The sequence below is a fragment of the Prionailurus viverrinus genome, chromosome D1 (assembly GCF_022837055.1).
Source record: "Prionailurus viverrinus isolate Anna chromosome D1, UM_Priviv_1.0, whole genome shotgun sequence".
In the NCBI taxonomy this organism is placed as follows: Eukaryota; Metazoa; Chordata; class Mammalia; order Carnivora; family Felidae; genus Prionailurus; species Prionailurus viverrinus.
In genome coordinates, this window is record NC_062570.1 from 46558704 (window position 1) to 46582594 (window position 23891).

The following is a 23891-nucleotide window of genomic DNA, read 5'->3' on the forward strand; positions in this document are numbered from 1 at the left end:
CCCCCATTTGCATGCTCTCTCTCTCTCAAAAAAGTAAGACAAAATTAAATTAAAATAAAATAAAACAAACAGAGCTGCAATGTTGAATTGTGTTATGAAGAAGATAAAAATAGGAGATAAATATCTTTAATTCAAAATAAGTCACAAAATGTGATTTTTTGCCACATGGTTTTTGTCATTATATTCAGAATTTCACTGAGTAGGCTGACATAGAAAGTAATACTAGAGATGAGGCTTTATAAAATGACAAGATCCAGTTTTGTAGTTGTCAAATACAGAATGTTTATTGTTAATATTAATTTATAGTACACTGTGAAAAGTTAACAGTGCATATTATAATCCCTAGAGGAAACACTAAAAATCTAATACACCTTTGCGAAAAAAAAAAAAAAAAAATCAAAGAAATATGGATTTAAAATAATCCAAAAGGTGGCCATAAAAACCCCGAAGAACAAGGTAAAAATTTAAACCTAGCATATCTATAATGTTAAATATTAATGGACTAAGCATTTCATTTAAAAGGCAGAGATTGAAAGAACAAGTTTTCAAAAAGCAGCACTTAACTAAATACTGTTCACAAGAAAGAGGCGCCTGGGTGGCTCAGTTGGTTGAATATCCAACTCTTGATTTCAGCTCAGTTCGTGATCCCAGGGTCAGGGGATCCAGACCCAAGTCAGGCTCCGCACTGAGAATGGAGCCTGCTTAAGATTCTCTCTCCCTCTGCCCCACGCCTCCCTTCAATAAAAGAAAAAAAAAAAAAGTAAAAATGCAGAAAAAATATAGCACATGAACACTAACCATAAGAAAGCCAAAAAAGCTATATAAATTTTAGACAAAGCTGACTTCAGACAGGAGCATTACCAGAGATAAAGGGCATTTCATATAAATGAAAGGGACAATTCATCAATCTTATACATTCATAAAACAGAAAGAGAGAACAACTGTTATGCATTTTATTTTTATTGCCTCACTGCTCTCTTTACTACCTGTATCCAACATGGTACTCAAAGGCCGGGGCAATGCACTAAGGCAATAAAAAGAAATAAAAAGCATCCAATTTGGAAAGAAAGATGTAAAAAGACTTTTTCAAAGACATTACAATCATCTACATAAAACATCGTAGGTAGCTACTAGAATAAGGGTGTTTAACAAGATGGTCAATATATGCTACTCTTTCCTTCATTCTTTAGGGTACAAAGTCAATATACAAAAATCAGTTGTGTGATAACGAAATGCTATTCAGTGAGGAGCAACAGAAACTCTCATTCCTTGCTGGTGGGAATGCAAACACACACAGCCACTTTGGAAGACAGTTTGACAAGATTCTTATAAAACTAGACATACTCTTACCCTAAGTCCCAGCAATCGCGCTTCTTGGTATTTACCCAAAGGAGACGGAAATTTCTATGCAGACAAAAACCTACACATGGATGTTTAGAGCAGCTTTATTCATAATTGATTAGGTAAATGGATAAACTGTGGTACATCCAGACAATGGAATATTTTTCAACACTAAAAAGAAATGAGCTATCGAGTGAAAAAAATCAATCTGAAAAGGCTACATACTGTATGATGTCAAATACATGACATTCTGGAAAAGGCAAAATCAGAGAGACAATAAAAAGTCAGTGGTTGCCCAGGACTCAGGGTTAGGGGAAATGTGAGATGGGCGAGATGAATAATAGGTAGATTTTTAGGACACTGAAAATACTGTGTAATATTTTAACTACAGATATACATCATTAAACATTTACCCATATACATAGAATGTACAACAAGAGTGAACCCTAAGATAAACTGGACTTTGAGTGGTTATGATGTATCAGTGGAGGTTTATCCTTGGTCAAAACAAAACAAAACAATCATTCTGGTGAATGATGTTGATAATGGGGAAGGCTATGTCTGTGTGGAGACAAGGATATATGGGAAATCTGTGTACCTTCTCTCAATTTTGTTGTAAACCTAAAACTGCTCTAAAAAGAATAAAGTCTTAAAAAAAAAAAATCAGTTGTACTTCCATACATAGCAATAAAACAACTGAAATGTAAAGGATGTTCAGACTTAAGAAAAAAAAAAGCCAAAATGTCTAATAAGAAATAGGTAAATCAAACCATAATTTATCAACAAAATGTAATATTATACTATCATTTAAAACAGGTAGAAAATAAAGAACCATATCCTCTACATCAATGTTTCTGAAAGCCTTTTAACTCATGTCATCATCTTATCCCTTTATTTCTTCTTTTTTTTTAAATTTTTTTAAGGAGGCTTCACACCAGGCCAGAACCCCAGTTGGGGTTTAACTTACAACCCTGAGATCAAGACCAGAGCTGAGATCAAGAGTTGACACTGAACCAGCTGAGCCACCCAGGCTCCCCTCATTCCTTTAAATAAATATTAAAAAACTCATCTTTGATGAGATCTGAGATTGATGAGAATCAATCTTTCTAAATCTCAAGATTCTCATCAGGAAAATTAAGGAGTGGATTAAATTATTTTTAGGCCTGCCAGTCTAATATCCCATGGCTTACTCTGTTATTATACTTGGCAAGGATATGCTCTATTAGTTTTTTTTATGTAGTACCAAGTACACTGTACCTTTATTACGACTTTCTAAAAACTGCCATGAAAATCATGATCCATTATCCACATTCAGTACCCTTTCTCCGGGCTTCCTACACCATTTGTTTTAAAGGCCTTTTTAATCCAGGAATTCAGTTCCAACTTCTAGGAGTTTCTTCTACAGAAATACAGTGCTAGAAAATATGTACAAAGATATGTGTAAGAATATTTATTGTAGCATTGGTAGTAAAACAATTTAAAACAATGGAAACAACCCAAATTTCCATCAATGGGAATTGTTTAATTAAATTAGGGTATTTATTGCCATATAACATTCAACAGTTTCGAAGAGGTAGATCTATACATAATACCCCAAAATTAACAGACTCTCTTCTTTGAGCAAAATATTGTAACTTCTCTGAAATCCAGCCTCTTAAAAACCAGACACTAATAATACCTCCTTCTAGGGACTGCTGTTAAAGATTAAATAATTAATACACGTGAAAGCCTAGCTCAATGCACTATACAAACAGATATTCAATATATGTTACCTTTCCTTCATCCTTCAATCATTATAAAATCTTCCTAACTGGTTTCTCTTGCTCTAATCACAACAGATTTTCCAAGCCATTTCAGACAATAACTTTCCTAAAACATCATTTAAAAAAGTATCAATCTCAGGGCACCTGGGTGCCTCAGTCAGTTAAGCATCCGACTCTTGATTTCGGCTCAGGTCATGATCTCAGGGTTGTGAGATAGAGGCCTATTGGGCTCCACGCTGAGTGTGGAGCATGCTTAAAATTCTCCCTCTCTCTGCCCCTCTCCCCACTTGTGTGCATCCAGGGGGCCTGGATGGCTCAGTCGGTTAAGTGTCAAACTTCGGCTCAGGTCATGATCTCATGGTTCATGGGTTCAACCCCCACTAATAGCACAGAACCTGCTTCAGATCCTCCGTCTCCCTCCCTTTTTGCCTCTCCACTGCTCATGTTCTCGCTCGCTCTCTCTCTCAAAAATAAACATTTAAAAAAGTAAACAGTAAAAGTAAAACTCAATAAAATACAAAATATCACTTTCTTGCTAAAAACACTTGCCTAACCAGAAAAAAATTGAAACCCCATATAGCTACACCATCACACAACAGCTCCATTTTACCTTTAAAACCTTACCCCAATGACACTTCTCAGATAGGAGCCTATTATGACATGCTTCAAAGTCTGCCACCTAACTGACATTTGTATGTGCAGTACATATTACTACCTTTATGACTTTGATCATCTCCAAATGCAATTCTCATCCTCCTACTGCCACCCTATCCAAACCTATTCATACTTCAAATACATACTCAGTCTCATCTTCCACAAAGCCATTTTAAATTATCTCAGCTTACTAATTTGTTTCCTCTGAAAACTGTCTTGGAGTGATTTTAATATTCACACACACACACACACACACACACACACACATATACACACACACACACACACACACTCAGATCCTAACTGAAAGCAGTCATCACTTGACGCATACATGCTAAGAATGAAGATTTTCAGTAATTAGTTGAGCAATACAACAAAGTCTAAATTACGTAAGCAGGAACTTTTTTATTTAAACAAGTATATAAACAACTATAATTATTATAATTAATACTAAATTAATAATTTAGTATTAAATGCTTAAAGTAATTCCTGGTATATTTCCCAAGCTTTCACAATGTAAATAGACAACTTGAAAATAATGGTATAGAATTAATGACTAATAGATTCCTTATGCTGTACTTTTCATCTCCATGACCTATTGTATAACTGGAAGTTTGTACCTCTTAATCCCCTTTATCCATTTTGTCCATCCCTCCACCCACCCCCCGTCTTGTAACCACCAGTTTGTTCTCTATGTTTAAGAATCTGTTGGGGCACCTGGGTGGCTCAGTCGGTTAAGCATCTAACTTCAGCTCAAGTCATGATCTCACAGTTCATGAGTTCAAGCCCCATGTTGGGCTCTGTGCTGATAGCTCAGAGCCTGGAGCTGCATCAGATTCTGTGTCTCCCTCTCTCTCTGCCCCTCCCCCACTCATGCTCTGTCTGTCTCTCTCAAAAATTAATAAACATTTAAAAATTTTAAGAAAAAAAGAATCTGTTGTGTGTGTTCAGTTGTGTGGTTTTTTAAGATTCCACATATAAGTGAAATCATATGGTATTTGTCTTTCTCAGCCTTATTTCTCTAAGCATAACATCCTCTAGGTCCATCCATATTATTGCAAATGGCAAGATCTCATTCTTTTTTATAGCTGAGTATTATTCCGCTGTGTGTGTGTACACATACACATCTTTATACATTTATCTACTGATGGACACATGGGTTACTGGCATATGAAGCTTCCAGATGAAAAGTATAGCATAGGGAATATAGTCAGTAATGTAGCAACATTTTATGGTTAACAGATGGTAACTGTACTTATCTTGGTGAGCACTGAGTATTGTGTAGTACTCTCAAATCAATATTTATACACCTAAAATTAGTATAATATTCAATTAAAAAAAAAAAAAAGAATACAAGACAGTCCCTGAAAAAGGAAGTTAGAGGCACAGTGTGAAATGGGAATCCAAAAAAGCAGCAGCTCTCTCAAGACTGGACATCTACATAGCTTGAAGGGGAAAGGAGTAAATATTGAATCAACCCCTAACATGAGTGAACAGCCTAGATAAGTCAGCGTCTACTTCATTTGATGTTCTGCTTTGGTTTGATTTATAGTGTTTGGTTTCTGCTAACCAGGGGCCTTTTGTTTACAACCTGAAATATTTTGTTCAGTCAGAGTTGCTAATGGGGATAAGGGGGCATGATTAAAGACACAGAAGGAGGTGCCAAAAAAGAGCAATAAAAGAAAAAACACTAGGAAATGCTTTCGAGTTTACATCACACATTATACAGCCAATAGTCACTGGAACCTCAAAGCAATATATGAAGATAGGAAAAGAAAATCATGGTATAGCCAAAGACCCATAGTACCTACAGATACTTTTAATATAAGTTCCATAAAACAAGTTTTAATTTTGTTAATATTCCTTTGTATGTGCCAATTTAAGTTGGTATACACTTCTACTAAAGAGAAGAATCTCTTTATAGAGGGAAGAATCTCTTTATATAGAACTCTCAGTATTTCAAAATTTTTACTAATTTTTTGGTTAAATATCTCTTTCACATTATAAAGACCAAGGACAGCATCTAAAGACAAAATTACAAGAGACTCATGTAAAGAAACTTCCCATATTCTCCAATTCTCTAACCACCAAATCATATCTCCTAAGTTTGTGCTTTTTTTTTTTTTTTTAGGATTTCTATATCCCACTTAGGTGGGGATGAAGGGAGGAAGGGAAGATTATTTTTGTTTCTTTTTTTTTTTAATTTTTTTTTTTAACGTTTATTTATTTTTGAGACAGAGAGAGACAGAGCATGAACGGGGGAGGGGCAGAAAGAGGGAGACACAGAATCTGAAACAGGCTCCAGGCTCTGAGCTGTCAGCACAGAGCCCAACGCGGGGCTCGAACTCACGGACCGTGAGATCATGACCTGAGCCGAAGTCAGCTGCTTAACCGACTGAGCCACCCAGGCGCCCCTATTTTTGTTTCTTAATATCAAACCCTTCATTATGTATTTTCAAGTTTAGCCCTATCCTACTTGTTAACCATAACCCCCAGATTGTTCCAGAAAAATGTATTCACCATATAACTCCTTTCAGACCCCAAGAGTCACAAAGAATCTTTTCTCAATCAAAATAAAACTCACAGTAACTGGCTTCAAGACTCCCTATCAACTGCAATTCTCCCAACAGAGCTCTCTTAACCTGCCCCAACAAGGACTGTTCAGTGAAAAATTAAGAAATCTTTCATTATCTAGCAGAAAACTGCACAGTGCCAAAGTTTCTTAAAATGAAATTTTTTGAGGGGCACCTGTGTGGATCAATCAGTTAAGCCTCCGACTCTTGATTTTGGCTCAGGTCATGATCTAACAGTTCATGAGTTTGAGCTCCACATCAGGCTCTGTGCTGACAGTGCAGAGGCTGCTTAGGATTCTCTTTCCCTCTCTCTCTGCACCCATCCCCCAGCACCAACCCCCAGCTCGTGCTCTTCTCTCTCTCAAAATAAATAAACATTTTTTTTTAATGAAATTTTTTTCATACAAATTCAGCTTCACAACTTTTCAGTTCAATCACAACTGCCTGGAGGTACTTCAACACGACTCTTTCCCACCCTGCCATGCTACTTAGCTAAGAATGCCCAATGTAATAAAACCTATACCCTTGAATATAGGGCATCTCAAAGGTTCAACAATATAGATCTATTAAAAATCCACCTATTCTTGGGGTACGTGGCTCAATCATTTAAGCGTCCAATTCTTGATTTCGGCTCAGGTCATGATCTCATGGTTTGTGGAATCAAGCCCCACATTGGGCTCTGTGCTGACAGCATGGAAGCCTGCTTGGGATCATTCTCTCTCTCAAAATAAATAAACTTCAAAAAAAAAAAGTCAACCTATTCTTTTATTTTAATAATACACCATTCCCTACTATGAATAACATCTTATTTTTATGTAAAAAGAACTCTAATACTTTAAACATCCAAAAAATGCTTTTCCAAACAACTTACTAGTAAAAAAAACCAAAACATTTTAACAGCATTTTATCATTTGCTTAATGTTGATATGCACTAAGTTTCTAAACATTTTAAGCTGCTTTATTTTTAATAAAATATTGTGCTTTGCCATCATAAATACTGCTTTGAAAATTTGTTTTAATGGATAAAATTATCAATACATGTTAAAATGGAAATAATGACAAACCATTTACTTTTAAAAAGGCAGGAGAAAAAAAGAACTACTCCTATTATCATAATGGAAATAAATCCATTTTCCCTTACTGAATCAGGTTTTACTCTGGGATTAGGTTTTAGGACTATTTTACCTAACTCCACAACAGAAAATATATCTAACTTATTATTATTGTTCCAAGTATAGCAATTGAATTAACACATTTCTAATTGCTGAATATTCTCCAAATTCGATTAAATAACACAATAAGAAAATGTCTAGGTTATTATTACCCCCAAATGCCACCAGCACACCAACCTTCAACCTGTCGGGGATCACAAGAGAAAAGGGAAAAGAGAGCCAAAAGCAATGAGAAAAGGATAGACAAAAAACATTTTTCACTATTCCCCAAGGCATGTCCTGCAAGGAATAAGTGATGATCAAAAATGAAAAAGAAACACAAAATGCTGGCAAAGCTGAGGCAAAAAGAAGAGAGATAAAGGTATGCATTAAATTGACAATATAATGCGTATGTCTCCAAAAACAAACAATGGGTCCTCGTCTACTGGCTGATGGCTAAAATTCACCTTAATGCATACAATTCTGCATATAAGCCTGCACTTTCCAACTATGCAAAAGGTTAGCAGTTAGCTGGCTACTAGCCTATTCCTATACAAAACTTACCATTTTATATTTGAGGCACTGCTATTGTGTCCCACAGGCTCCTCAAACCCAAACCAAAAACATCATCACTCTTTCCCCCAATTAGCTGTTTCTCTTCTTATACTGCTTATTACTATAAATATTTACCAGTATCCATCTCATCTTCTAGCATGTTTAAAACTAGCAATTTTTTGGGGCGCCTGGGTGGCGCAGTTGGTTAAGCGTCCGACTTCAGCCAGGTCACGATCTCGCGGCCCGTGAGTTCGAGCCCCGCGTCAGGCTCTGGGCTGATGGCTCAGAGCCTGGAGCCTGTTTCTGATTCTGTGTCTCCCTCTCTCTCTCTGCCCCTCCCCCGTTCATGCTCTGTCTCTCTCTGTCCCAAAAATAAATAAACGTTGAAACTAGCAATTTTTTTTTTTTTTAAACTCTAATATGAAGCACCTGGGTGGCTCAGTTGGCTAAGCAGCCAACTCTTGATTTTGCCTCAGGTCATGATCTCATGGTTCATGAGATTGAGCTCCGTGTCAGGCTCTGTGCTGACTGTGCAGAGCCTGCTTGGGATTCTCTCCCTCTCTGTCCCTCCTCTGCTCTATATGCATGCTTTCTCTCAAAATAAATAACCATTTAAAATAAAATAAATTGAAAAACTGTAATAGTATCTATTTAATTTCTTGTCTTTTTCTTTAGTTTTTTTAAAGTTTATTTATTTTGAGAGAGTGAGAGCATGCATGCACGAGCAGGGGAAGGGCAAAGAGAGAGGGAGAAAGAATCCCAAGCAGCCTCCATGCTGTCAGCATGTAGGCCAAAGGAGGGCTCAAACTAATGGGGCTCGAGCTCACAAACTGGGAGATCATGACCTGAGCTGAGATCAAGGGTTGGACATTTAACTGACTGAGCCACCCAGGCACCCCTCTTGTCTTTTAAAATCAATATACAAATATTTATTTATGGGGTGCCTGGGTAGCTCAGTTGTTAAGTATCTGACTTCAGCTCAGGTCATGATCTCACAGTTCCTGAGTTTGAGTCCCATATTGGGTAAGCTCAAGACCCACTTTGGGAGAACTCGTGTCCCACTTCACATGAGCTCATGTCCCACTTCACGTGAGCACAAGCCATGCTTCGAGTGAGCATGAGCCCCACTTCGGGTAAAACATGAGCCCTGGGTGAGCCCCACTTGTCTGTCTCTCTCTCTCTGCCACATGTGGCATTCTCTCTCTCTGCTGCTCACTCACTTGTGCCCTCCCTCTAAATACATACATACATAAATAAATAAATAAATAAATAAATAAATAAATAAATAAATAAAATAATCATTTATGTATGTTTATAGTTTACTTTAAAATGGAGCACTCTGGGAGTTCCCAAGTAAATATCAAAGTGAACATACTTGATAATGGATGCAGAAAAATGTGCCATTACTTTGTCTTTTTTACAAAGTGGTGCTGGAACACTTGGCTATCCATCTGAAAAAATATATAATGGACTTCAATCTATACCTTGCCCTAAACACAAAATTAATTCAAATTTGATCCCAGATATAAATATAAAATCTAAAACTAAAAAACAAGAAGAAAACCTTGGTAGCCTTGGGTTAGGAAAAAGGTTAGGAAAAGATTTCTTAGGTTCAATACTAAAAGCACAATCCATATAAGAACAAAGTGAAAAACTGATTTTATCAAAATTAAAAACTTCTGCTCTATGAAAGGCACTGTTAAGAGAAAAGACAAGCCAAAGACTGAGAAAAAACATTTTCAAATCACATATCTTATAAAGAACTTGCATCAAGAATACATATAGACCTCTCAAAACTCAGTAATAAAACAACCTAGTAAAATAGACACTTCAACAAGGAACATACAAAGACATGCAAATAAGCATATGAAAAAATGTCAGCATCATTAGTCATTAGGGAAATGCAAATTTAAAACACAATGTGGACATGATCTCATGGTCCATGAGTTCGAGCCCCATGTTGGGGTCTGTGCTGATTGATAGCTTGGAGCACAGAGCCTGCTTCAGATTCCGTGTCTCCCTGTCTCTCTCTGCCTCTCTCCTGCTTGCACTCTGTCTCTCTCTCTCAAAAATAAACATTAAAAAAATTTTTTTTAATAAAAACAAAAAATAAAACACAATATGGGCACCAGGGTGGCTCAGTCAGTTGAGTGGCCAACTCTTGATTTTGGCTCAGGTCACGATGCCAGGGTCATGGGATTGTGTCCCACATGCTTGAGATTCTCTATCTCCCTCTGCCCTGCTCACCTTCTCTCTAATCAATCAATCAATCAATCAATCAATCACAATGTATACCACTCCACACAGATTAGAATAGGTGAACCGAACCAAACATTGACAAGCATGTAGAGAAACTATAACTTTCATACACTGCTGGTTGAATTTAAAATGGAACAACCATGTTGGAAAATAGTTTGGCAGTTTAAAAAAAAATTTTTTTTAATGTTTACTTATTTTTGAGAGAGAGTGAGAGTGCAAGTGGGGGAGAGGCAGAGAGAGAAGACAAAGAATCTGAAGCAGGCTCCTGGCTCTGAGCTGTCAGCGCAAAGCCTGAAGTGAGGCTCAAACCTACAAACCCTGAGATCATGACCTGAGCCAAAGTTGGATGCTTAACCAACTGAGACACCCAAGTGCCCCAAGTTTGGCAAATTCTCAAAAAGTTAAACATACAAATACCATACAATCCAGCCATTCCTCTCCTAGATATTTACCCAAAAGAAAGGAGAGCATGTGTGCATACAAAAACCTTGTATACAAATGTTTATATGAGTTTTATTTTTTGAGTCAAAACCCCTAAACAATCCAAATATCCATCAACGGGTAAAAGGATGAACAAATAGTCATACATCCATACAATGGAATACAACCTAGAAATAAAAAGAAATGAATTGATACATACTACAACATGGATGGTTCTAAAAATAACTCAGATAAGTCAAAGAAGCCAGGCAAAAAAGCATACATATTGTATGCTTTCATTCATATAAAACTCTAGAAAATGCAAACTATTTTATAGTGAAACAAAGATCAGTAGTTGCCTAGGCTAGGAGACAAAATAAAAGGAGGGATTACAAAGGAGCACTAGGTAACTTCTGGGGGTGATATGCTTATTATCTTGAGTGTGGTGTTTCACAAGTATATATACATCAAAATTTATCAAAATGCACCCTTTAAAAATGTGCAATTTATTGTATGCCAATTATATCTCAACAAATTATTAAAATTATTAATAAAAAGTAAGTTTTTTGTTCTTGGGAAGATTTTTTTTTTAATGTTTATTTTTGAGAGACAGAGAGAGACAGAGTGTGAGCAGGGGAGGGGCAGAGAGAGAGAGAGAAAGACACAGAATCTGAAGAGGCTCCAGGCTCTGAGCTGTCAGCACAGAGTCCGAGGCCAGGCTCGAAGTCACAAGCCATGAGATCATGACCTGAGCCGAAGTCGGACGCTTAAACGACTGAGCCACCCAGGCGCCCCAGAGTTTGTATTTTTTATTTCAAATGTTTATTTATTTATTTATAGAGAGAAAGGAAGAGCACAAGCAGGGGATGGGCAGAAAGAGAAAGAGAGAATCCCAAGCAGACTCTGCGCTATCAGCACAGAACTTGACATGGGGCTCAATCTTATGAACCATGAGATCGTGACCTGAGCCAAAGAGTCAGACGCTTAACCAACTAAGCCACGCAGGTGCCCCTTTTCTTTGGAAGATTTCTTAAGAAAGGGTAAAAATCATGAAAGATCAGTAACTGCCTAAAAAAGAAAATGAAAAATTAAAATTAGTGGGTACCTAGGTGGCTCAGTCAATGGAGCATGCAATGCTTGATCTTAGGGTTTCAAATTTGAGCCCCATGTTGGGAGTAGAGATTATTTTCAAAAAATAAAATCTTTAAAGAAAAATTAAAATTAGGTTCAGTGGATCCTGAGGTATGCCAATGGTTAGAACACATACAATATAAATAAATATATACCACATATCTCCATGATTTTACAATCTTTAAAAAAAAGCTTACTACTTTTGAAGGATGTTAGGAAATCAACTCATTTTTTGAACACTAATATATGAAAAGGAAAGGCAAGCATTTATTATGCCCTTCCTATAATGACTCTACCTCTGGGTAACCAAACAGTAGATATTCAAGAGTCTCTTTATAGCTAATAAATGAAGTAACAGAATTAGAATATGATGATTTTGAACCCCCACTGAATTAACAAATGTAGGCACTGCATATTTATGGATGTTAATTTTACAAAAAGAGATAACCATGTATAATAAAACCTTGGTTTGTGAACATAATTCGTTGGAAACATGCTTGTAATCCAAAGCACTTGTATATCAAAGAGAATTTCAAGAACTATTGTCTCAGTTGTGATCACGTGATGTTCAGCATCACGTACTACTCATATTCCAAAACATCGCTCCTTTATTCAGTTAAAATTTATTAGAAATGTTTGCTCATCTTGCAGAACACTCATAGAAAAAGTTACTTGCAATCCAAAGTTTTACTTGCTTCCTGATCAAAGAACATACTATCCCCTGTAATAATCCTACCAACAATTTTTTTTAAATAATCTCAAATGAAGTCTGATCAAACCTCTAAATCCAACTAATTTATGGGAAATAGAGAACAGAAAATACACTGAACCTGTAATTTTTATAAAAGATACTTGAGAGATCAACCAGTTGCAATATACAAGGTTGATTGAAAGTATTTACAACTTTAAAATATATGAACAAAAAGCTTCTGAAATCACTGAAAATCTGAACACTAGACACTGAATTCCATATTAAGGAATTATCCTTTGTTTTTAGATATGATAGCAACATTATGGTTCTGTTTTAAAAAGCAAGAGAAAGAAAGACCTCTTTTAAAGACACATACAAATATATTTATGGACTACATGTTACGATTCTGGAATCTGCTTCCAAATAATACAAGGGAGAAGTGAGTGGGAATATAAAAGAAATAACAATGTCCATGAATTGGTCATTTTTGAAATTGAGTGATGAGTACAAAGAGGTTCAGTGTTCCATCTGGTCTACTTTTGTATACGCTTTAATATTCTACCATGAAAAGTAAGAAAAGATATCTTGTTGAATTCATTTTGTAACTATTTTATATACATTGATATAAAAATCCTGAATAAATAAAATTGACAGAGGCCAAATTTCCTCTTTCATACTGTCCTTGTCCTTTATGGTATTAAGATTGTACCAGCTTAAAAATATAAGCTGGGTGGGTGCCTGGGTGGCTCAGTTAAGCATCCAACTCTTTTTTTTTTTTTTTTTTTTTAATTTTTTTTCAACGTTTATTTATTTTTGGGACAGAGAGAGACAGAGCATGAACGGGGGAGGGGCAGAGAGAGAGGAAGACACAGAATCAGAAACAGGCTCCAGGCTCTGAGCCATCAGCCCAGAGCCCAACGCGGGGCTCGAACTCACAGACCGCGAGATCGTGACCTGGCTGAAGTCGGGCGCTTAACCGACTGCGCCACCCAGGCGCCCCTAAGCATCCAACTCTTGATTTCAGCTCAGGTCATGACCTCACAGTTTGTGGGATGGAGCCCCGGGTGGGGCTATGTGCTGACAACATAGTCTGTTTAGGATTCTTCCTCCCTCTCTCTCTGCCCCTCCCTCACAATCGCTCTCTCCAGCTTGCTTTCTCTCAAAATAAATAAACATTAATACAATATGTATACAACCTGGGTGACCATCTCTTTCTACTCTCTGAAAGCTTATATAAGATGAACAATTTGTTTCATAATGGTTTAACTGAACTTTGTAAAACCATCTGGGCCCTGACAGCTACATGCAAAAGGGAAGATTTCAAAACCTAACAATGTTTTATCCTTTGATTTGTAATTACGTTGCATTATAGGCTACATACCGATTATCTGCCATTTACTGCATCTTGCTTCATGACTTGGTATGTAGTCAAATGTCATAAATGTTCTCTGTACTTAAAAATGTACATGATCTGGGGTGCCTGGGTGGCTCAGTCAGTTAAGTGTCCAACTTTGGCTCAGGTCACGATCTCATGGTTCCTGAGGTCCTGAGGTCGAGCTATGGGCTGACAGTTCAGACCTGGAGCCTGCCTCAGATTCTGTGTCTCCCTCTCTCTCTGTACCCTACTTCACTTGCATTCTGTCTCTGTCTCTCTCCAAAATTAATAAACACTTAAAAAAAATGTTTTTAAGTGTATAATCTAATTATTAGGTACAGGGTTCTATAAATGTCATTTGCTCAAGCTTGTTAATCTTTTATTCAAATCCTCCATTTTACTAATATTTTATTTACTTGATGTATTAATTATCAAGAGAGGTTAAATAAAATATTAATACCATTTATCATTCTAAATGTCAATTTCTTAGGGGCACCTGGTTGGCTCAGTCAGAAGAGCATGCAACTCTTTTTTCTTTTTTTCACTTTTTTTTTTTTTTAACGTTTATTCATTTTTTGAGAGACAGAGATAGAGCACAAGTGGGGCAGGAGCAGAAAGAGAGGGAGACACAGAATCTGAAGCAGGCTCCAGGCTCCGAACTGACAGCACAGAGCCCAACGTGGGGCTCGACTCACAGACCACAAGATCATGACCTGAGCTGAAGTCAGCCAATCAACCGACTGAGCCACCCAGGTGCCCCAAGAGCATGCAACTCTTGATCTCTGGGTTGTGAGTTGGGCCCCACATTGGGTGTAGAGATTACTAAAAATAATCGTAAACTTAAAAAATAAGTAATAAATGTCAATTTTAAAATATATATTGAAGTTACATATACAAATACATGACTTATCTTTTCCTAAAAATATTTTAGTTTTCCTAATGAATTCTCTCATTCTTAATGAATCTTCTTCTAAACCCTGATAATGCTTTTGCCTTAGTCTAATTTTTCTTAAAATTAATATAATTGTGACTTTTTTTTTGGTTCCTTGTGTTAAGGTGTTTTAGATCCATTCCTCATAAGCAGCAACATAATTACTTGTTTGCAGCTTTTTTAAAAAAAATCCCATCCTGGAAGCAAAAATAATATAAAAACAGGGAAGGGGACAAAACATAAGAGACTCTTAAATATGGAGAACAAACAGAGGGTTACTAGAGGTGTTGTAGGAGGGGGGATGGGCTAAATAGGTAAGGGGCATTAATGAATCTACTCCTGAAATCATTGTTGAATTATATGCTAACTAACTTGGATGTAAATTTAAAAAATAAATTAAAAAAAAAAAAATTCCATCCTGGAGCCTCCATGTTTTCTCTAGCAAGTGTATTCTGTTTACATTTCTTTTTTTTTTTTTTTAATTTTTTTAATGTTTTATTTACTTTTGAGAGGGAGAGAGAGACAGAGTGTGAGTGGGGAAGGGCAGAGAGAGAGGGAGACACAGAATCTGAAGCAGGCTCCAGGCTCTGAGCTGTCAGCATAGAGCCCAATGCGGGGCCCGAACCCACGAACTGTGAGATCATGACCTCAGCAGAAGTCTGACACTTAACCGACAAGGCACCCAGGCGCCCCTGTTTACATTTGTTTTGATAATTGACATAATTGAAATTATTTTCATCCATCTTATTTTGTTTTTAATATAGTACGCTTTTACTTTTTAACTTTTCCTTAAATTTTAACAGGATTATCTGAAAGTAGAATCAATACTATTATCCCTTCTAAACAGTAAGAACTCAGAAAGCTTTAACTCAGATCACTACCCTTCCCATCTTATGCATTATTTTCTAGTACGGTATTTAATTCTTGTGCATTTAAGTTATTTATTGTGTTGTTTTATACAATCACATTGCCAGATTAGTCTACGTGTTTACCAATCTTTAACTTTGCCTCTTGCATGCTCTTCTACATTGTGGGTTCAATTTTCTCCTATAAAGTACAAGTACTTCAATAGTTCTTTCAGTAATAGTCTATGAGTAGTAAACTCTCCACTTCCAACTCAATATATTTATTTCTTCATTACTTTAAAGTTTTGAGAGTCAGTTTATGTTTCCTTGGCACTTCGAAGATATTAATCTATTAGTTTTGGCCTCTATTCACTCATGATAAGTCTGCTAAACTAACTGCCATCCAGTTACAAATAACTTATCTTTTCTCTCTGGTTCCTTTATTACTTTCTCTTTCCAGTAAAGGCCCAGAAATTTCATGAGGATGTACTGAATTGTCCATTCATATTCCTTCTACTTACAGATTGTTCATTTATTTTTAGGCACAGTCACATAAAAGAGAAAAAGTGATTTGAGAATGACTATTTTCTTAATTCTCCCTAAGACTATTCAGAACTAAATCCATGCTAAATGTATGAGACATTAGTGTTCTCAAACTGTAGCATACAAAACACCTGGGGAACTTATTTAACTATAAACTACTGGACTTCACCCACAGTTTCTGACACAGTAGGTCTGGGGTCCTGCCATGAATCTGCATTTCTAACAAGCTCCCAGGTGATGCTAATGCTAATGCTGATTCTGCTGGTCAGGTAATCATGCTTTAAGAACCAGTGTCTTAGGATTTAGCATAATTATCTCATGGAACCCCAGTTGAGAAGGACTGTAGGGACTTTGTCCTGCTTCTTAAATCTAGAGATAAGTTATTTATCATTAATTCTAAACAGAATTTAGCTTTAAATATTGTTACCTTCTGTTTCTTTCTCTTTCTCCCACTGCTTCTTGTAGAATTCCAACTACATAAAATAACAGCACTTAACTGTCCATTATCTGTCCAGACCTGCTCCAGTTCATTCTTTACACAGCCCCCAGGCTAAAAACAAAACCTGATCATATCACCTCCCCTACCCAAAATTGTTTACCGGCTCCTCTATACCTATAGGAGCAGGTCTTTTTTTTTCCCCCCCATTTTACTTTAGAGAGAGATAAGAGCAAGCAGGGTGAAGGGGGAGAAGTGGGGAGGGAGGAAGAGAGAGAAAGAGAGAAAGAGAGAGACTATCTTAAGCAGGCTCCACTCTCAGTATGGAGCCCAATATGGGGCTCAATCCCACGACCCTGGGATCATGACCTAAGCCAAAATCAAGAGTCAGACGCTGACTGAGACACCCAGGCGTCCCTGGAGCAGTTCTTTATGGGGAGGGAAAACGGATAGGCTTCAGAGTACATGTAAACTTTTGAGTATTTACATTATGTCACACATATTTTTTTAATACTACCAAATAGGCCTGTGTTCTAAGTCCATTTAAAATTGCTAATCTATTAAATTCAAATGAGTCAGTATGATACATAAAGCTTTTCTTGATCCATACCTGCCTATCCTACCCTTGTACCATTTTGTGCACACCACGCTTTCAAAATTTCTCCATTATACACATATTATCTCCACCTAGAAGAGAATGTCCAATAGGCCTCCCACAGGCCTAACAAACTTCTTCTCCTCCCAAGAGTCCCAATATCACCTCCTCCTGGAAACCTTCCCCAATCCACTTGAGAGTTAATTGCTCCCCTGTATATTCTCTCTCAGCACCTTGTAAAAACATCCACTATTACACTGCACCCTTCTAATTACTGGTCTACAAAACTATCTTCCTTTATAAGAATATGAGTCATCTCCACCAAGAACTTAATCATTATCTTTAAATCTTAATAGTATATACCCAAATGTTTGTTAAATATATAAATATATTGCCTAAATATAATTTTTCCTTGGACTCAATAGACAGAAGAATGTACTAAGAATTTTCATGTCTGTTTTCATCTAGATTTTCAAGGGAACCGGAGATTCAGTGGCAGTAAATAGCACCTAATCTAGTTTTGTTCTCACATTTCTCCAAAATACTTCAAAGCATCAAAGCAAGGATTATGCCCCTGTAAGTTCTGACACCTGCAATGTCAGTACAACCAAGAGAAAAACACTGGAGGGTAATCAAATATAAAAGTTCAAAAATCTTCATTTAAAAAAAAGAGAACTCTCATTTTATTTCATAAACACGTCTACTTGCTTTGTCTATTTAAAACACAGATGCATATCATAAATTCTGAGATGCCTTGTCATTATTTATTAAAACACCCAATAAAATCCCTTTACAAAAGTATATACCATACAAAAGGTAACAACAGCGAGTTGTTCTCTCCTGGGACAGAGGATGGAAATGTGAAGAGCCAAGAAAGAGGTCCTTTGCTTTTTACTTTTCAAATGTTCTGGGTATCATCTGAATTTTTAAAAATAATATACCACTTTAGCAACCAGAAAAACATAATGAAAAAAAAAAAGAGCCATATCCTATGTCATGCTATTAAGAAAACAGCTTAATTATGAAATTATTTTAATATTATTCTTACCAGATTTAAGACCTGAAATTTTGAAGATGGCACTTGGTTTCCCATTTGTGACAAATCCTAGGAGTTGCCATACAGGCATCCCATTTGAATCAGGGTAGGAAAAGTAGACAGATCCTCCCATTCCCTCAGGAAACGGGATTGTTCCCAGCATAAAAACCACAACATGGTTGATACTTTCATAATCAGGCAAGTCAAAAACAAATTTATCCTCTGCCACTTGCTGTGCAGCTGTTTGCACCTAGAAAATAAGAAACTCATCTTAGTTCAATAGTTTGAGGAGTTTCTAGAACACTTACAGTATTGCTTGTTACCAAGTATAAGCAATTATAGACATTATACCCAGTATAACCTCAGGTTAATCTGATAGTCTATATGGAATTTCCAAATATACCAAAGTGTTAAATTTAAAAAGAAAATCCAAATATATACATATTCAGCCTTAAAATGATCATGTAATGAGTGTAACCTTTAAAAAACATAACTAAATTCTTTCTGAAGTGCCCTGAAAGGAATTTACTTACACAAGTAAATTACTACAGCTTCAGTATGTTACAGAAATGAAAGGCTGTTCAAAATACCACACCACCAAAGCCTTATCCTCTAGTATAAAGGTAAAGAACTTCAGGAAATTAAAATGGGTAAGCAATCCAGAAGGAATTAATCCTCATTATTTGCAGATTCCATATTTGCGAATTTGTCTACTCACTAAAATTTATTTCCAAGCACAAAATCAATATTCATCACCCTATGGTGGTCATTCATGGACATGTTAATGGGCAGAGCAGCAAAAATTCTGAGTTGCCTAATGCACATGTTCCCAGCTGAAGTGGAAAAAAGTTAGCTGTGCCTTCTTGTTTCAGCTCTCATACTGTAAACGAGTGTCCTTTTCACAATCAATTTACTGCCATGTTTGTATTTTCTGCTTTTTGTTGGTGATTCTGATATTTAAAATGGCCACACTGAAATGCTGGCTGGTATTCCTAAGTCCAAAAAGGTTGTTATGTGCCATATTTAGAAAATATGTTACATAAGTTTCATTCAGAAATGAGTTATGGTGTTACTGGCTGTTAAGTTCAATGTTAATGAATCAACAACACATATTAAATAACATGCCTTTAAACAGAAACATACAAAAAACAAAGTTATGTAATGATAAGTTGATAAAAACTGTCATCAGAGGCTCAAAGAAACCTAACCCTGTATTTCCCCTAGGGGAAACAATTCATTATTTACCAAATCAATGTTCACAATGACTTCACAGAACCTAATTATTGTGAACAACGAAAATCAACTGTACATAAAATGCAAAAATTCTACCTCGAATGTGCTAAGTGGGAACCTGTAAAAGTTTCCTCTTGACTCATTTCATAATCTAACTTTCTGTTCTAGAATTGAATGTCAGTTTCTAGAATGAGATCTTATCTTATTTTGAAGTTTGAGAAATCTACTTCCACAGAGAAAATTCTTTTATCGACTTCAAAAAAATTATTGGTAACTGCCATATCACATCCATTAGCAAAAAGTAGTAATTCTAGGGCACTCAGGTCGATAGGCGTCAAGAGTTAACATGATACAACGTTTTTTCGTTTTCTTTTTAATTGCTATGGCCATTGACTCTATTGACCAAAACACCAAATCTGAATCACTACCAGTATTTTAAGACTCTTAATGGTCAATTCTTATTACCCAGAATGTAACTTCTTTTCCTTTGCTAGTATTTGCTGTTACAAAAATGCTTATTTTTTCTTTTAATTTTTTAAGATGTTAACTTATTTTGGGGGGGGGGGGGGCTGGAGGGGCAGAGAGGAGACACAGAATCTGCAGCAGGCTCTAGGCTCTGAGCTGTCAGCACAAAGCCTGAGAGGGCTCGAACCCACAAACCACCAGATCATGCCCTGAGCCAAAGTCTGACACTTAACCGACTGAGCCACTCAGGTGCCACTACTTTTTTTCTTTTATAATATCCTAGCTACTCCTACAAAGAAACTTTAAAAATTTTTAGTTACATGTTATCAATAATCTAATATGAATTGTCCTAAATTTACTCCCAAGAGATGAAGGATGAATGTTCTTTTGTTGTTGTTGTTTTGGTTTTATTTTGTTTTTGTTTTTGTTTTTTTTTTTTTTTTTAATTTTTTTTTTTCAACGTTTATTTATTTTTGGGACAGAGAGAGACAGAGCATGAACGGGGGAGGGGCAGAGAGAGAGGGAGACACAGAATCGGAAACAGGCTCCAGGCTCTGAGCCATCAGCCCAGAGCCTGACGCGGGGCTCGAACTCCCGGACCGCGAGATCGTGACCTGGCTGAAGTCGGACGCTTAACAGACTGCGCCATCCAGGCGCCCCTGTTTTTGTTTTTTTAAGGATGAATGTTCTTAAAATCAAGTTCCGATTTCCTCTTCTGAAGTTTTCCAACCCTATTAAAAACTGTCCAGTTTAAACACAGAGAACAAAACAAAGGAAAAACATAAATATAAAGACAGACTGCCTGTATTAGTATTAAATTCAATTTCACCAGTTTTTGGCATGCACATAATCTTAAAAAAACATATGAAATTATGGTATTTACAAAGCATGAAATAGCCATCAGGCAAAACAAGTTATTTGTTTAATGTCAACTCTAACAAGCACCATTCTGTAAATCTGTATTATGACACACTAATCCTTGACCTTAGGGAAAAGAGAACTCTTTTAGTTAAGAAAAAATTTTCAAGGAATGAAACTGAGTTCATAATTTTAGGTTAAGTGGGTGTTTCTGGTTAGAGAATAATGAAGTTAAATTTTGGATGTCTCTAGGTCTATTTGCCCTTCATTGTGATTAACATGTTCTTTGATTAACTAAGAGTCAAACACCTCCCAAAAAGCTTATCTTTAAGAAACCCCCTACTGGAGGGGCACCTGGGTGGCTCAGTCAGTTAAGCCTCCGACTTCAGCTCAGGTCATGATCAAGTTTATGAGTTCGAGCCCCATATCTGGCTCTGTGCTGACAGCTCAGAGGCTGGAGCCTGTTTCAGATTCTGTCTCCCTGTCTCTGCCCATCCCCCACTGTTTCTCTCTCTCAAAAAAAAAAATAATAATAACAATAATAAACGTTAAAAAAGAAAGAAAGAAAGAAAGAAACCTCTACTATATTTCCATTACAGAGGTTAGGTGTTAGGTAAGTAGACACAGGTATTGCTATAATTAAATGTCCTTCCCAATCAGTTGATAACGTGAGAGATACATGGATCTCTGTGCTTTTCTTTAAAACACACACACACACACACACACACACAGGGGCACCTCTGTGGCTTAGTTGCTAAAGCATGTGACTCTTGATCTCCGGGTCATGAGGTGAAACCCACGTTGGACAGAGAGGTTACTTAAAAATAAATAAAAACAAAACACATACACACATTTTAAATACCATTCATTAAGGACACTCATTCATACAAGTCCCACACTCACCCCAGGCTGGTCCTTTCATTTTCCCTGCCAACAGCAGGGAGCAATCCAAAGTTATCTCACCAATATTACCAATTACCACCATCACCAAAAGTGGCCTCCCAGTCATTCAAGAGACTGACAATAAACTTTCTGAGGCTAGTCATCTCCAATTTATCTTTGTGGTTTCTTAATGTACAGAACACATTATCAAAAGTTGGTAAAAATTTTAATTCAACAAAGGGGCTGCAAAATTTAACTAAGCAGGGAGAAAAAAAGAAAGAAAAAGAACTCTGGGTGAAAGGAGTCGAGTCTGAAGTGGATTTCTGGGTGGTTTCTAAGGGAAGCAAGGTTCATTCTCTTGATTATTCTCAGATTATTCCTGAACAATTCTAGGTGCTGATCTCATTTAACGCTAATCATCTGGCAAAGCAGGTTATTATCTCTTTGGACCAGTAAGGATTTTCGCAGCTCATACCCTTCTGGGGTACCTCAGCTATGACTCACACTTAAGTTTTAGGTGTTTCTATCAGCCAACTTCCAATTACCGTAAGCATATTTTTACTGGGGTCCTTCCAAAAGGCCCGAAAAGGTATATACACTGCCCCGGTACCTTAATCTTTTAGCAACAGTATGTTACAGACTAGATTCAAACGCCAGGTTTTTCTCTAACTTATTTTATGAGCTCAGGCGTGTATTTAAACTGCCTATTGACGGGCGCTTGGGCAGTTCAGTCGGTTAGGCATCCGACTTCAGCTCAGGTCACGATCTCGCGGTCCGTGAGTTCGAGCCCCACGTCGGGCTCTGTGCTGACAGCTCAGAGCCTGGAGTCTGCTTCAGATTCTGTGTCTCCCTCTCTCTCTGACCATCCCCCATTCGTGCTGTCTCTCTCAGTTAAACGTTTAAAAAAATTTTTTTTAAATAAACTGCCGATTGAGCTTAAGTTCCTCAACTGCAAAACAGAAATTATGATAACTATCTCACGAGTTACGAGGGTTAAATGTGAAGTGCCAAATTAGCGCTACCTAGAAGGCTGAAATTATGAGAAAGGGACAAAAGGCGTGCATTGCCAAGCATATAGATAATCCACACTCGATAAATGGTAGCTAACGTGGCTACTATTTAAATGACTGAACAGAGCTGAGGGCAAAGAACGAACACCCCAACACCCACTCTCCACCCTAATATGTAGCTGGAAAGAACACTTAGGGGGTTTCCCCGCATCTCTTGCACCGGAGCACCCTCCCCTTCCCGGGGCTTCGCCCTCGGGTGTCCTGCCCCCTTCCTGATACCACCCGGTCCCATCCTCACCAGCCTCCCTGCCACCAAGCAGCCAAACATGGCGGCGACTCCGCTCAGCCGGCAGGGACCCGAAGCCGGCAACTAGAAGTCCTGGGGCTCCTGCCCTAGTCGAGCCCAAGAACGTTCCAGAACATGCGGGACGACGCCTGCCCCTCCACTACATAGCGACTAGGCCAGTAGCAGGAACGCCTTCTGCCCCGCTCGGCCTCTGACCCCACTTCCTAGCCAGCACGCCCCTCGGGCGACGAGTACTTCCGGGGCTTACAACCAGCCTCCCCAACTAAGGGAGATAATCATGCCAGAGCCTGTTCAAGACTACAAATCCCAGAGGGCCCTGCGTCGGTTTCCGGTTTCCGGGAGGAGCGTCACTAGGGCATGTTTTTCAGGATTGTCCAGATCCCAAATTTCCGAACTGCGGGCCGGTAGTTGTTTCTCACTGTTGTGTGACATTTAGAGATTACACTGCGCTTTACAATAATCACTTCACTAGATCCTGGCAAAAACCTTATGAAGTAGGTATTACTGTCTCCCTTTTGGTATGCCAGGAAATTGCCCAGGGTGACCAGCTAGCCCCTAATCTTTACACAGCACTAAATGTTGGAGCTTGAATCCAAGTCCTCATCCAAATCAGTTCTTTCTGCTACACGGTATCTCAAAAATACTAATTTTTAATCAGCTGTTTAGTACTTACTGGCAGCTTTATTGTTCGTTTCAGCTTCACTTAGCTCCCCCATTTATTTTCTGTAAGACTGTAAGCAAGATACTATATATAACTTTGTAACTTAGCGCTTTTATGTCCCCATTTGTAAAATAAGAATAATAATTGTACCTGTCTTATAGGATTGCTGAGAGGAT

The 23891-nt window shown here is 37.4% G+C and overlaps 1 protein-coding gene across 1 annotated transcript in view; it reads right to left on the reverse strand.

The window, feature by feature from the left end:
• HIKESHI (heat shock protein nuclear import factor hikeshi) overlaps positions 1-23260 on the reverse strand; it is a 43054-nt gene extending 19794 nt beyond the window's left edge. The window contains exons 1-2 of the mRNA XM_047878693.1: positions 23046-23260; positions 18312-18549 (exon numbers count right to left, since the gene is read on the reverse strand). Of these exons, the coding sequence (XP_047734649.1) occupies positions 18312-18549; positions 23046-23075 (268 nt within the window). The 5' untranslated portion in view covers positions 23076-23260. The remainder of the gene's footprint in view (positions 1-18311; positions 18550-23045) is intronic.
• Between the last annotated feature and the right edge of the window lie 631 nt (positions 23261-23891).